Source organism: Buteo buteo, chromosome 7 (assembly GCF_964188355.1).
Source record: "Buteo buteo chromosome 7, bButBut1.hap1.1, whole genome shotgun sequence".
Classification (NCBI taxonomy): domain Eukaryota; kingdom Metazoa; phylum Chordata; class Aves; order Accipitriformes; family Accipitridae; genus Buteo; species Buteo buteo.
Window position 1 is genome coordinate 210,950 of NC_134177.1, and position 14,990 is coordinate 225,939.

The 14,990-nt window shown below is 39.9% G+C and overlaps 1 protein-coding gene and 1 long non-coding RNA gene across 7 annotated transcripts; both read left to right on the top strand.

Moving 5' to 3' along the window:
- The first annotated feature begins 67 nt into the window (after nucleotides 1-67).
- Nucleotides 68-9,056, top strand: LOC142032510 (uncharacterized). Its single transcript, XR_012650854.1, has 3 exons — nucleotides 68-191; nucleotides 5,978-6,104; nucleotides 8,932-9,056. It is a non-coding gene; the product is annotated as an uncharacterized LOC142032510 (long non-coding RNA).
- A 206-nt stretch (nucleotides 9,057-9,262) lies between these two features.
- LOC142032507 (tubulin alpha-3 chain) lies at nucleotides 9,263-14,915 on the top strand. Of its 6 annotated transcripts, none has more exons than XM_075031156.1 (5): nucleotides 9,263-9,386; nucleotides 10,921-11,143; nucleotides 11,657-11,805; nucleotides 12,713-13,393; nucleotides 13,630-14,915. In XM_075031156.1, the coding sequence occupies exons 2-5, from the start codon at nucleotides 11,023-11,025 to the stop codon at nucleotides 13,933-13,935; spliced, it is 1,257 nt and encodes a 418-aa protein (XP_074887257.1). In that variant the 5' UTR covers nucleotides 9,263-9,386; nucleotides 10,921-11,022; the 3' UTR covers nucleotides 13,936-14,915. The 6 variants fall into 6 exon arrangements, with proteins under 6 accessions (XP_074887257.1, XP_074887253.1, XP_074887258.1 ...); XM_075031152.1 differs by lacking the exon at nucleotides 9,263-9,386 and adding an exon at nucleotides 9,397-9,528; XM_075031155.1 differs by lacking the exon at nucleotides 9,263-9,386 and adding an exon at nucleotides 10,043-10,201.
- Nucleotides 14,916-14,990: the final 75 nt, after the last annotated feature.

The window sequence follows — 14,990 nt, forward strand, 5'->3', positions numbered from 1 at the left end:
TGCTTTCCCGCCCCCGCCCCCCCCCCCCGCCTGCCAGCGGCGCGGTCAGCCCGCGCGACCCGTGCCGGAGAGAGCAGGCAGCCCTCCCTCCAGGGCTCCCGGCCCTACCGACACACCGCGTCAGCTTCATCGGACACGGGGGAGCGTCAAAACGATCCGTTCGCGGCGGTGGAGAACAAGTGCAACTCACCGTAGGTTACAGACAAGGGAACATTCACGAGTTTGCAAAGATGCCAAGAGACTGGGAGAGGACGCAAAGGGCAAAGCAGGGGTTTATCAGAACGGGATTTTCTGAAAGTTTATCTTGTAATGAGAATACGATTTAGAAAGTAGCCTGCCTCATACACTGACCAAGATGAAAGCATCTGGTACACTATCTTATGCAGAAAACAGTACGTTGTTGCGTGTCGTAGATGTATCTGTGTGAACGTGTCAATCGTTGCCACGATCAGTGACCTTTAGAAGCATTTATACCCTTCAGGATAAAGCCTTTTGAAAAATACTTTCATGTCACTTAGGTGAAACCACTCTGAAGCTTCCTGCAGCTTCTCCCAAAAACTGTAACCAAGTGAGCTGTAATTTAAGTCAAATAGATATTTGGTGTAACCAACAACAGATGAGGAAAATAGAATTTTTCTTCTTCATTGGCCTACTGTTAAAAAGAAAAAAAAAAAAGAGGAGTTTTAAAAGCTTCCTTTGCCAAAACCTGAATACTTTCACCCACTGCTCCAGTGTGCTGTTCCATCCCATTAAATAATTGAAATACTTCACAAAGTCACTGAGGCAGCCACTGCTATCCATTGAAAGAAATGTTCTGTCAAAAAGAGATTTATGCAGCAGTCTTCCTGGATTAACCAGGATGCTAGATGAAGAAAGTTATATAGTTTTATCTAAAGATGCAGGTTAATGTAAAAAAAACAACCAAATAAAAACCCACAAACAACAACAACAAAAAGGAAACCAAATCCCAGCTTTTCAATTATGTATCCTTAAAACTTTGCCAACAACTTCTGTATAAAGATTATCATCAGGGAAAACTCTCCCAGAATTAAAATCTAATGTATCCAATGTATAAATTTGTTGGTTTATAATAGATTTGCCAGACTAACTTTGTCAGAGGCTAAAACAGTAAAAGAAAACCCAGATTGTTAGATTGATTTTTGACAGAATTTTCTTCTATGTGAATACATAATTTCTCTTCTTTAGATTCATACCGATACTGCCATGGTCCTAGATAGTTTTAAGACTGACTTACTCCATCTTTAGAAGCTAATTTTAACTTCAGTCTACAGAGATCTTTCAAACTGAAGTGTAGGTTTCTAGGCAAGACCCTGTTTTTCATTAAATTACTGACACATTCTCAGAGATTCAGTGGTTCAAGATGGAGTTTAAAATCTGTCCGTGTACCTGTTTTGGTCAGTGCAAATTTACTGAAATAAAACTTATATTACAACTTTTACAATTAAAGCTATATAGTTACAAGGAAAACTATAATAAGATAGGATTCTAGGTAACTATTTATTAGACTTTTTTTTTTTTTTGAGGAAAAAAGATTGATATAACATTCTCCCATAAGGACCTACACATCTGTCAAAACCAAAAGTGACAGAGTTAATTTACAATAATTTTCCAACAGAAGCTCTTCTGCAAACTGGACTGGTTCCCACTTGCTTCCTAACTCTTAAGCAATGCATGTGGCAGACTGAAGGGAATCCTACTCTCAGGCAAGCCAGGAGACCTGGGAAGCAGAGCCTAAAACTGAGCTTCCAACATCCACAGTTCCATGAAAACCTACAACAGATAATGCCTTGCAGTCAGAAATGCTAAGGCTTGCACAGTTCACTGCTCTCTCCCTTTCACATACAACTTTGATATTTAAGATTGCTACACATTTGAAGAGGAACAATGTTAAATATCAAAAGCCTTTCAGAAACAAATACTTTTCTTCATTCATTTATACTGTTCCCTTATGCTTCCCCCCCACCACATAATTTTTCTTCTTGCATATAAAGCCTCCAAGATTTTTGTTATCTTCTCTGACCAGAAACAGAGTCATCTATAAAATAACAGCATATGCCAGTCTGGTTATTTTCCAATGTGATATGATCAATAAGGCTGAGACCACAAAGATCAGCACACACCATATCCTATAAAAGGTTAGGCTTATGTCCTGTCTGTGTTTTCAAAAGGGCTGTATTTTCTGCATCAGGAGCTCAGTATCTACAGACAAAATATCCGGCAATGATGGAATATCAAGTCCTTTCAGAATTTTTTAAAGGACATTTTAAAATCATAATTTCTCTTGAAGAATACATGAAAGGCTGAATACACAGTCCCTCTCAGAGGCTCTACACTACAGCTAATATTTTTGAGAATTTACTTTCTCAGGCTCATTTCCTAAAGTGAAATAGTGGTCTACAGTGATGCCTCCTCTCATTTCTCCCTTTGCTGATGCTAAACATTTTTTCTGTTGTTACCATAGGATGGCAATGCTGCATAGGCCTATTTTTTTTCCTCATCTGTGCCACAGTCATTGCTGTATGTGTAGGATAACTGCCTTTTCATAAAGATTTATGTCCACAAAGAGTCAAGGTGAAAAATCTTCCTGAGCTCACATGACCTATCAGGCTAGAATGGTTAAGATGTACAAGAAATTCTGTAACTAAGAGTATATAAAGGAGTTTTGACATGTATAAAAGGATAATAAGAAGAGCTGAACATTGTCAAGTCAGTCAGTGGTAAATGGATAATTTTATAGTTTAAATATAAATGCTATCTTGGCATGTATCTGCATAACTCTTTCCAGCAGAGTACAATTAATGGCCCCACAGAATTTTTGCCAGTAAAGGAGAGAAAATAGCTTTGTACACAATTCTAAACACCAAAGTTCATGAGAATTAAGTTTGATCAGCTTTAGTTAGACAGCAATAAGGAATAAAAAACATGCATTACAAGAGGCCTAAAAGGGCTTGGCTTACTTAATGTACTAAGACAAAGTCTGAGAAACAGAGTATTATTAATTTTTATACACATATCAACAGAGCAAACCACTGAGAGAGGAAGTAGATTATATAACCTAACCAAAATTGTTCACACAAGCACAAATGGTTGTAGCTACTCATACATACATTTAGACCAGAAATAAATAGAAAAAGATATTAACATGAATAGTTCAGTTCTAGATAGCCCTTCCAGAAGGAATGAGACCAAAATAAATGGTTATCTTTGAGACCAATTTATAATAGGAATTCTGTGACATAGCTGCCTGTGTCAGTAGGGAGCTTCACTCAGTAAGTCAGCATCAATGACATACCAGTAAATGGAAGAAAATTAGTAAATCCCCATAATTTGGTACTCTCAGCAAGCCAGTGGTCTGAAGATGCAGGAAGGAACATATCTGGAATCTTGAGACAGAGAGTAAAATAGATCTGTGGGTCACCATGAGAGAAAAAAGTAGGCATCTTGGGAGTATGGTGGAGCTCAAAGAGTCTAAGTCATCCTGTGGAAGTGCTTTTCTCTCCTTTGCTTACAGGAGGAGTCTAGAGCAACTGGCTCACAAATAAGTTGCTCCAGTAAACTGTAGAAGTTATGAGTTACATGAAATGGACAAGGGCCTCTGCCCCTGCTGCAATTCAGACCAGCTTGAACTATTATCATATTGGGCAGGAATTTGAGGAGCACAGAGCAGATTTGCCTAGCAATAATTTGACCCTAACATATTCATGCATCCCTAAGGAAAGAAAAAAATCATCTTCTTGTGAGGACTTAAAAGCAAACAAGTTAACAAGCTAATCTATTTTTATGTAATTAATAAAGGTGGCAGTGTTCTTCACATGTTTTCCACTACACTTACCTTAGAAAAACCCAAAGCACTGCAATTAGAAACACATCAGCTCAGGTTAGGCTCATGCTTAGCACGAATTAAGCATCACTCCACTGGCTTCAATGAATTAATAGCTATTTCTTCATCTTAATTTTTTACCAGTTCTTACTGTTAACAGCAGATCTGTCATTTGCTTTTCTTTAAATTTTTGGGGTTTAGGGTTTATTTTTTTGGTGGTTGGTTGGTTTAGGGGTTTTGTTTGGGGTGGGTTTTTTTTGAGAAAAATAAAAGGTAAACTGCTATATCACTTTGGTGAAAAGAACAAGATGCAACTGATTGATGTTAGTTAGCAGGTGCTTCACTTCACAAATGTGTGGTACATTTATTCTAGGTGGAACCTCATTTGAAGTAGTCTCTACAAAGCCTGTTTTGTTCTAAATCATGCTATAATTTTATACAGTTTAACAAGAACAATACATGAAAAGCATCAGTTTTAGTCTAATTTCACTACTGTTTTAGCTACTATTTCTGGTAAAAATGAGAAAGAGGTAATCACATTGTTCTCCTTGCTTAACAGTAAAAAAAAAGTATGTGGAAAAATTCATTGATGATCATCATAAATATCCTAAAATCATTACAGAGTGGGGTTTTTTGTTTGTTTGGAAGTTTTGGGTCGTTTTTGTTTTTGTTTTTTTTACGGTTTTATACTTAACACAGGAAATGCCGTTAATTACTGCACAGAGTAGCTTTTTTTGCCTGCCAATTACAAGAGCATAATATAAGGAAAGGTCTAGGAATTAATAAATTAATGGAAACAATGTTAGTAATGTTAACAGTATTTTAATCACTGTAATTTCCACTCTAAAAGGGAACATGTTTTAAAAAAATGTAAGTTAATACTGTACTGTATCATCTTGATGCAGCTGAGAAAAAAATGGCAATAGCAATTTTCTTATAAAGAATTCTACGCTACAAAGGAATTGATAACAACTATTAGATCTTAAGGGTCATTAATTATTTGTTAGTATAGCCTATACTGTAAGAAAATTTGATGAATCAACAAGAGGTACTGATTAATGGAACTCCACAGTGCTATCAGATCTACTTGCATTTTATAGCCTAACAAGAAAGGTGTATAACCTCCTAATTGCAAACCAGTGTAACCTTCAAAAATGCTTGCTTTAGTAATAGCATTTGTGGCTTCTTCTTTACTAGATATGCTAGTTTATAGTGTTTTTATACTGTCTTCCTATTGGTAAATTCTCTACATTTCTAATATTTACTAGTGAATTATAAAAATTCTTGAAATCTCTCTACCAATTAAGGCATATTCTATTTGTGAGTAGCTCTATGTTTCTCCAAACAAGACACTCAGCATTTGAATCATAGTAAATAGCTTTCATAAGGAAGAAGGGCCCAAGCAGCATCTTGCCTAAAGTTATGTTAAAATGTATTAGACATATTGACAAAAACTTAAGAATGATATAAGTGTTGTCACTAGCTAGGAAGTCACTGGAAAAAAATGACACCCCAGGAATGATGGCATGCTAAAAATAATGTCATGACCACTTTTGCCCTCTCCAATTTTAATCCCTATCCCATCTTGGCCTGTACCCAAAGTCCCATTTTACTGCAGGAGACTAAACAATAGGCCTTTATTATTGGCTCCAAATCACTGGCTGATTGTTTACGCCAATATAGGAATAATTTACAGACACAATAGTAAGAAACCAAAAATGTATAAATAGAACTTCTAAAAAAGTGAAAGGACTTGCAAGAGGAAATGGATGGGCAAGGAAAAAAGAAAAAAATCTTAGCTGAAACATCTGAAGACCCTCAGTGCGTTTAGAGACCCAATATAAGAAGGACATAAAATTGCATTCTAATATAAAGTCTGTCAACTTTTACTACTCCCGTGTATTTCAGGATTCAAGCAGACAAACAAACACACATACAATTCAGATGCAAATGCACACTGAGCACATCTCTATCAGATGCAAGTTGCACAAGAAAAACAGGAATGCTGAAGTTAAGGGCACTGTCACTTTTAGAAACTTATACATATTGCCTTGGTATATTTCAATTACATAAAGACAACATTGTCTAAAGAAAACTAAAGGTATCGTCCTTCAAAGCTGGCTTTCTTCCTTGCAGGTACAGAGGGGCCAGTCCAAAAAGGACCACCTTTGAAGTATTATCTATCTTTCATTTATACTGAAAACCACCATCATTTAAAGTCGCCTCCATAACTTCTTCAGAAAAGCTATTCACAGAAAGATCTGTAAGATGATACTTGATTGTTTTCAAATAATCCAATGCAATTTTATAAAGATGATATATTTTGATATTAATATATTAAAAGTAGAAAGTAAAGAAACCTTAATTTTAGTATGTTATTCATAAAAAGAAAACCCCAAAGATAAAAATGATAAATTGTTCACAAGCAAATATGTCACCCCCATCTTTTTTTGATTTCCAAACTAAATAGAGGATTGCATTCAACTCAAGGGTTGTTTCAAGAGTTCCCAGCACTGTAGGCAACATACCATTTTCTCTGTATCCCTTCCAGAAAAAGGAAAGGGATGGAGCAGGGACAAAAAGCAGCAATGATGAGCCTAGGAGACTCAGGCTAGCTGCTCTGAAGAAAAGATGATTCAAAGGAAAGATGCAAATGCTGTTGCTGCTGAGTGGTGCCATCTTTGTCTCGCAAAGGGCTTCTGCCCAACATCTGATTCTTCCCAGTCTCGTTTTCCAGGCTTTATATGACCAAAGCTAGGACTTTGTGCAAGAAAGTGCCTACACTTAGACCTGGCCCTTCTAATGCAGTGTTTATGTAAAATGATTCAAGCACAGATTTTTTTCACTCTCAATAGAAATTTTACCAACTTTTATACTGCAAAATGGAGTTACAACTCACACAATAAAAAGTAATGATTATGTGGATGTAAATCAGCATAAAGAACTGGACATAATAAAATGTCTGGCACCTTTAAAAATGAGCACAATAAATAAAATTTTTAAAAAAGCCCAAATGGGCCCATTTTCAAATTACTTTGGTTTTTCTAAAACTGCATCTTAAACAGACTCCTTAGTCACACTGCTAAAGATAAGCTTCAGGATGTTTGAAGCACACCACCACTCAAAAGAATTACATTCTCTTTTATCATGGCAATCTTCATTAAAAGCCTACGACTGTCATAATCAAGCTGTACACCTATCTCTTAAAACTCTCCTGTCCTGGGCTTTAAATTAACTTTAAGGCCAAAGTCATATTTCAACCATAAACTAGGTCATCTCTAGTACATAATTTATTTGTCTTTGCAAGCCTTTTCTATGCAGCAGGCTTGAAAGGAAGTACATCAGCCTTTGGTATCTCTGACTTTAAATATAACCTCACCACTAACACCAGTCTCAACTTAGGATATGATTATATGGGTGTGAGTGTTATCTTATTTCCTCACTCCTAGTCCTCTACGTATTAAAGAACTTATCAATAAACCGGCCTAACCCACAACGCTACCAGAGATATAGACATACATATATTTAAATTATGTACAAAATATCGTGTGTAGATGAAAGCAAGTCATGCCATAGACCTTCTTCAGCTCAATATTCCATAGCGGTATTGATCCTATAAAACTAACAGAAATTTAAAATGGTAAGAATCCTATTGTTACATTCTTGAGTACAAGTGGGAAAAATCTGTTTAGTAAGAATATGGCCATATTTGCATCAGTTCCCAGGTATAAACTGCTTTTATAAAAAGGCTTGTTAAAAAACAAAAATCAAAACAATAGCAGGAACCAGGCTTTAATCTCAGTTTTAAACTGCTCCCTCAGATGTAGCTTTAAATGCAAGTGGTTGTAAATTATGTAAAACCTCATAAAAAATTGCATAAAACTTGCACTGGAACAACTGAAATCTCATAGAAAAATACTCTAGCTTAAATCATAAAAAAAAACCAACAAAAAACAACAAAACCCCAAACAAAACCCAACAACAAAACACTATTGAGTTTTGTAGTTTCTTTTGAAAGGTTTTATTTTCTTCTAGAACCACAGATACATAGCTTATATTTTGCAGAGAAACAGAACTTAACTACCTCCAGTAACCTGAAATCACACCTTGTGGGCAGACCCCCGAAACAGAGAATGTCTTTTGCTCAGGTCAGCATTTTTTAAATACAGAGCAAGGATACAGTTTACCAGAATTGAATGTGAATAGCTTGACATTTATAACAACACATGGAATTTCTTTTCCCATTTCAACTTTCAGGCAGCTCCCTCAACAAAGTTAAGTTTTTTCTTCAACTTTCATTCACTCTGTCAGAAAGATAATAATCTAGACTGAATATTTCTATTGTACAAGGCTGTTATTAAGCTATGCCCAAGTTAAAAAAGAAAGTCTCGACAGAAAAAAAAAAGGATTATTTGATTGTAATGCCTTCCTGTCCAATCTTGATTAGAAGTACATTAAAATAAATGAAGAATTCTAGCTAGATATCTTTCTGTGAGATTTCTGTTGGCCTGTTAGGCAGAACTAACATTACAGAAGAATAATCTTCTCCGCTGCTAGTAAAAAAATTCATAGAGTACTTCCTGCGTTTCGTGGACCAGTTTGATCTCCTCTAGCCTCATGTACCCACCAGGAAAAACCTCCATGCAAGAATGCTACATGGGGAGCATTACAGGGGATGTGCTGACCACTGGAAAAGAATTAAGTTTTGACAGAAAGGAGAGGGAGAAAGAGGAAAGAAGGGGAGAAAGAACAGGCTGCCCAGAGAGGTTGTGGATGCCCTATTCCTGGAAGCATTCAAGGCCAGGTCTGATGGGGCTCTGAGCAACCTGGTCTAGTGGAAGGCATCCCTGCCCAGGGCAGGGGGGTTGGAACTAGGTGATCTTTAAGGTCCCTTCCAACCCAAACCATTCTATGATTCTATGAAGAGGAAAGAAAGGGACAAAGAGGAAAGAAGGGCTGAAAGAGGAACAAAAGGTAGGAAAAAACCAACTGTGGTGTGGCTGCTACTCCAGAAAGCAACCCAGCGTACTCACTTCAGCTCCAGACATCCAGCTTCACCTATCCACCGGGCAGTCTTTTTCTGCTGACAGGGATTTCCAGGCCCTCGGAGGTCTCCTCTCCCCGGCCGGAGCTGCACGCAGGCACTCCTGCCGTTGCCCTGACCGGCAGCAGCCGTCTCGCGGCCTCGAGAACGGCCATTGCAGCTGTGCGCCCCAGTCAAGTCAGAGCTTCGCAGCCGTCCGCAACTCCAGCTTCTGGCCCGAACAACCCCCGGAGCCGGTGCGAGCACAGCTGCCCGCGGCGAGCCCGCCCTGGACCTTCACCACAGCCCTGAGAGCAGCCCCAACCCACCCGGAGGCGCCTCCCACGCCGCAGTTTACCGCCTCGAGCCGACACCCCCACGCCCAGTGCGGCTCAAGCCCCGCCCTGTGGAGACGCGACAGCTCGCGCGCTTTCAGGAGAGCATGTGACAATCATCGCTCCACGTGGGGAGAAGAGCGCCCTCGGCTAATCAGCGGTCTCCGTTCACCTCTAGACCGCCCAGGTAACAGCCAATGGGGAGCCGACACGCGAGGGCGAGGGGCTGGAGGCGGTTCGCCGTCGGCAGTTGGAGCTGTGCGGCAGGTGGCGGTGGATGTGGTGTGGTGCGGAGCGGCCGGAGTTCCTCAGCTTTGCAAGACATCATGGTGGGGAAGGGAATCCTCGGGGCTGGGGAGGGGAAGGGTACTTGGGATTGCTTCTGCTGCGGCAGTCTGGGGAGTTTGGACCGCATGCGCTGCGGCAGGACTTGCAGGCAGCCTCTGCGTGGAGTCCCCGCGGTAGCAGTAAGGCAGATGGACTGGGGAGAAGGAGAGAAATTGCTGCAAGACTTAATAGTTCAAGGGAGGCGAGGCACAGAAACTGGCCGGTGGCTAGTAAGACGAGACGTGTAGAAAAGCGACGGACGTCTGTCGGTAGCGGGCGCCTTCCACGCGGAGGGGTGGGGGCGGGCTGAAACGTGACCCAGGCGGCAGAGAGACGGCGGGAAAGCACGGCGGCAACCAACCGCATCGCTCCGCCGTTGCTGGGCCGTCTCGCGGAGCCAAGCCGCAGGGGCTTGCGCGTAGCCAATCAGAGGAGAGGAGTGTGGCCGGCAGCCAACGGCACCGCGTGCTCTTGAGAGGGCAGTGGTGAAGGGGCGGGGTGGGCCGTTGTTGCGGAGATTGTTTGGCGCCGGCTGCAAGCGCGGCATGGCGGTAACGCGACGGGGGACGGGGAACGGTGAGGCGGCGTGAAAGCTTCGGGAACTTTGTGCCAACCGAATGGGAGTGGAAGTAAGCACAGAGTTAGTCTCCAAAAGACTTCTGACAGAACCACGGGGTGAGAATCAAAACGTGCAGTCAAGGATACAAGTTTTGATGAAGCCATCAAGAAAACAGGAAAGAGCAGCCCAGATGCCCTACTTTTAATTCACTACCTCTACTTTTTCCTAGATACACTGTAACAGTAAGCTAGAAAAATGGCTTATTTCCGTCTGGGGTGTAAGACAAAATGGAGGTCTTGAGAGATTAAACACACATGGCACAGTTGCTTAGAATCAAAGGAGCTGGATAAAAGTGGGCAGATGACATTTGATGGGGACTTGCAGATGATTTCACAGAGGAACTCAAATATGTATGAATTGCCAGGGACAATGTACTAAGTGGTCCTGTGCAGGAAAGATTCTTGCGGCAGTTATCCAATATGCGATTTGGCAACAAATCAAGGAAATTCAGGGATATTATGTAAAGAAGTCTTCCAAAACTAAAGGAAGGTGAAAAAGAGACTAGGCAGAATATTAAAGATACGATATACATGCAGCATGGTAAGGGATGATGAATCTGTATTCACCTTCTGTGTTCATAGAGACTATATTGTCTTTAAGATCTTCCAATATTCTCGAAGTCAGCCCAAGTCAACTAAGGTGAGTAGAGTCTTGTCAGCAGCAGAGAAAGATCATGGAAAGATACAACCCACAGATAGGTAGTTATTATAAGAATAAAATCTAGAAGACAGGTAGCTCCATATCTCATTGTCATTGTACTGTTTTTAATTTGCAGCGTGAATGCATATCCATCCACGTTGGTCAGGCTGGTGTTCAGATTGGTAATGCGTGTTGGGAATTGTATTGTCTTGAACATGGGATCCAGCCTGATGGCCAAATGCCTAGCGATAAAACTATTGGAGGTGGAGATGATTCATTTAATACCTTCTTCAGTGAGACAGGAGCTGGTAAACATGTTCCCAGAGCAGTGTTTGTGGACCTAGAGCCAACAGTAGTTGGTATGTACCCAACATTAAAGATCTTTAGTGTAAAAGTGCAGATTCCCTATGGCCTTTTTTGTTTGTTCAGAACACTATATATTTTAAAAGATGCGTGTCTGGATGCTGTTTTGACATTTGAGGTTATTATTTGAAAGAAATGAAATAATGGTCTACAAGTAACAATATTGGGAAAACAATAGAACTTTTTTAGAGACTGGATAATCTTTCTAAGCTGCTGCACTGCATCCAGAGTTTTGTTAAATTGCTATCCGCAGTCTTGTCTATACCTGTAATGTAGTTTTCTGAGTGACCTCTGTGTTCTCAGGTACAAATACTGCTTTGTGAGTGCCTGATGTTTTCCCCTAAACAAAGGGGCTGAAGTTGTGCCAACTTTTTAGGCTAGTCAGACAAGCTGTGTATAGTCGGGGATGCTGTCTACACTCTTTTGACATGTGCACTTAGTGTGTAGTCACTAGGCAGCACACACAGAACTGATCAAATTTATGTTGTGGTATTTTGGTTTTTTTGTAGATGAAGTACGTACAGGCACATACAGGCAGTTATTCCATCCTGAGCAGCTCATTACTGGGAAAGAAGATGCAGCCAATAATTATGCCAGAGGCCATTATACCATTGGAAAAGAGATTGTTGATCTAGTGCTAGACCGCATTCGCAAACTGGTGAGAATTCATGCTGCAAGTCAGTATTTAAAATAATTGATACAGCTCTATAGCTATCTATAACGATAGTTTGCTATGTTTTTTCCCTAAGAATTTTGTGCATAGTTGATTGCTTAAAACGGAACAAAACAAAACTTTTATCTCCTTGCCCTCCCCCCCCCCAGTTAAATAAAAATTCAGTCAGTAAAACTTAAAATTTTTTAGGCTCTGAAATATTATTTCAAAGTATTTTAAGGATACCTCAGAAACATATTATGAAAGCCTTAAACAAGTGTAACAACCTTTGTTACACTTTTTTGTTTGTTTGTTATTTTCATTTTGAATCATGCCATTATGTGTCATGCAAAATATTGCTAGTACCCTGAACATCAGGTTATGGCTGAATGCTCAGCAATTTTAATTACTTCTCTAGTTTTTTAATCATGACATTGCATTGTGAGATATTCACGTAGGATGATATGATTCAAAGTGAAATAGTGATTGTCTACTTAAAATTACAAAAATAAACCCTTGTTTTCAACATCTGGTTGATACTTGCTGAAAGCTAGTATGGGAACATAAACAGATCCTAAAGCTGTAACCCAGCAGTAGTTTATAGTAACTTGTCACAGTGGTCCACAGCTGCTCTTGCTTACAGTGGTATTAAAATGGCATCAGAGACAATAAAGAAACTTTCAAGTATTAAAATACTCTATTCAGAAAAAGTTATGCAGAGGCACTGGTACTTTTGAGTAAAAGACATGCAAGAAAAAAGGAAGACCACCTTTCAAGAATGCTGGTTTTTTATTGTAACAGTCTAAACCTAACTTAAGAAAGAAATGCTTTTGAATGATTATTTTAATACTGCTTTTTCCAAAATCATCAATAACTTTTTTTTTTTCTCCCACTTTTTTCCACCCCATTATAGGCTGATCTGTGCACAGGGCTGCAAGGTTTCCTTATCTTTCATAGTTTTGGAGGAGGCACTGGTTCAGGGTTTGCATCTCTGCTCATGGAAAGGCTCTCTGTTGACTACGGCAAAAAATCTAAACTGGAGTTTGCAATATATCCAGCACCACAAGTTTCCACTGCTGTAGTGGAACCTTACAACTCAATTCTAACTACCCACACAACATTAGAGCATTCGGACTGTGCCTTCATGGTCGATAATGAAGCCATTTACGATATATGTCGTCGTAACCTTGACATTGAACGTCCTACTTATACCAATTTAAACCGATTAATTGGGCAAATTGTTTCATCCATCACAGCCTCACTGCGTTTTGATGGAGCCCTCAACGTAGATCTGACAGAATTTCAAACTAACCTTGTTCCATACCCACGAATCCACTTTCCCCTGGTAACATACGCCCCTGTCATCTCCGCTGAAAAAGCGTATCATGAGCAGTTGTCTGTGGCTGAAATTACCAATGCTTGTTTTGAACCAGCCAACCAGATGGTAAAATGCGACCCTCGCCACGGCAAATACATGGCCTGCTGTATGTTATATAGAGGTGATGTTGTTCCCAAAGACGTCAATGCAGCGATTGCTACTATCAAGACTAAACGTACCATTCAATTTGTGGATTGGTGCCCAACTGGATTCAAGGTACTTACATAGCTTTTTAAGTGGTTGATGTTTGAAATACTAGGAATTGTATAGTATTCAGAGGTAACAGTCATTCTACAACGTTGTAATGTCCCTGTTAAATCTTTTGATGAAGAAGTGCAGAATAACTGTAAGCTATTCGTTTGTTTGTAACCATAGTGATTTTTGATTGTTATGAGAAATCAGTCTTTAAGCATTAGCACTCATGAGGAAAGTTTTCATTTGTTTTCTTGAAGGTGGGCATTAACTACCAGCCTCCAACTGTGGTGCCAGGTGGTGACCTTGCCAAGGTCCAGCGGGCTGTGTGTATGCTAAGTAATACAACGGCTATTGCTGAAGCATGGGCTCGCCTCGACCACAAATTTGATCTCATGTATGCTAAGCGTGCCTTTGTACATTGGTATGTTGGCGAAGGAATGGAGGAAGGAGAATTTTCTGAAGCCCGGGAAGATCTGGCTGCCCTTGAGAAAGATTATGAAGAAGTTGGTGTAGACTCAGTAGAAGCAGAGGCTGAAGAAGGAGACGAATATTTAGAAAACTGAAGTCCAGAAAAATTTATTGGGGGAAAAAAAAGAATTGCAGAACCCTGTTCACTTGTTTGATTGTTTTCAAATAAAGTTTTAAAGGTTCTACCTTCTATTTTTTTCTTCTTTGCTATTTATTTATGTGTATTTGTGTGCACTTTCCTGTGATCCCAACATGTTCTGAGACATACTCTTCTTGATTTTTGGTTTCTCACAAGCAGGAAACTGCTTCTGCTTCAGGTTGTTAGAGTACTAACATCACTGTTAATATTCCAAGCCTGTCTGCACAATACAAAGGAACCTAATCTTTCCTGAAAGTGTTTTTCCAGTAAGGCTGGCTTTGCAGAAGACTTATTAAAATCTCCAGGGTTAGTTAACTGCGTGATACTGTACTTAAGTAATTTACCTGACTAGTTATGGCAGATGCTGTTACCTTTTTGAACAGAACTAGCACTTATTATCAGATTACTTGCTAACAACATAAAACTTGCTACTTCAAAAAAAAAAAAAAAAGGGGGGGGTGACATTATGCAGAGGAAAAAGGGACATTTTCCAACCAGCACACACCCCTTTTAATTCAGATAAAAGGAAGATAAGAGCAGATCTGTTAGCTGCTTTAAAAGAGCATTGTAATTTTTTACATTCCTACCTTGGCCCATTAAAAAACCAATGTCCTTTAACAGTATGTTCTGATGAATATAGCTTTATAGACACTTGGAAGCAGTTAAATTGTAGGACACTCGGCTCGGGTAAAAACTGGTGGACCTGCTACCTTAAATTGTCTTAGTCCTGAATCCTGGTAAAGGAGAAAAAGCTTTAGTGTTTTGTTTGTGTTTTTTTGCAGGTTTGGTTTTGGTTTTTTCCTTCCCCACGCGTTTTACAAAACCTGGAGAGAGAGAAAGGGCTACACGTGCTAACGATAGCCAGAAGCGAATTATTTTCAGAAGTGCTTGTGACCAGTAGCTGTAGAGCGTGCAGTTGACGGAGTTCTGAAGAAAAACTTGCTGCATTTCGAACCCAACACGCCTTCCTTTTTGCCTCCGGGAGGCCGCAGCCTGGCGCGCCGCCGCCGT

What these genes read in the sequence shown, in the direction of transcription:
- LOC142032507 (XM_075031152.1), top strand. Translation starts at nt 9,397, where the DNA reads ATGGGGAGCCGACACGCGAGGGCGAGGGGCTGGAGGCGGTTCGCCGTC. An exon ending in CAGCTTTGCAAGACATCATG is followed by an intron (nt 9,529 to 10,920) that starts GTGGGGAAGGGA and finishes TTTAATTTGCAG; the next exon opens with CGTGAATGCATATCCATCCA. An exon ending in GGTGCCCAACTGGATTCAAG is followed by an intron (nt 13,394 to 13,629) that starts GTACTTACATAG and finishes GTTTTCTTGAAG; the next exon opens with GTGGGCATTAACTACCAGCC.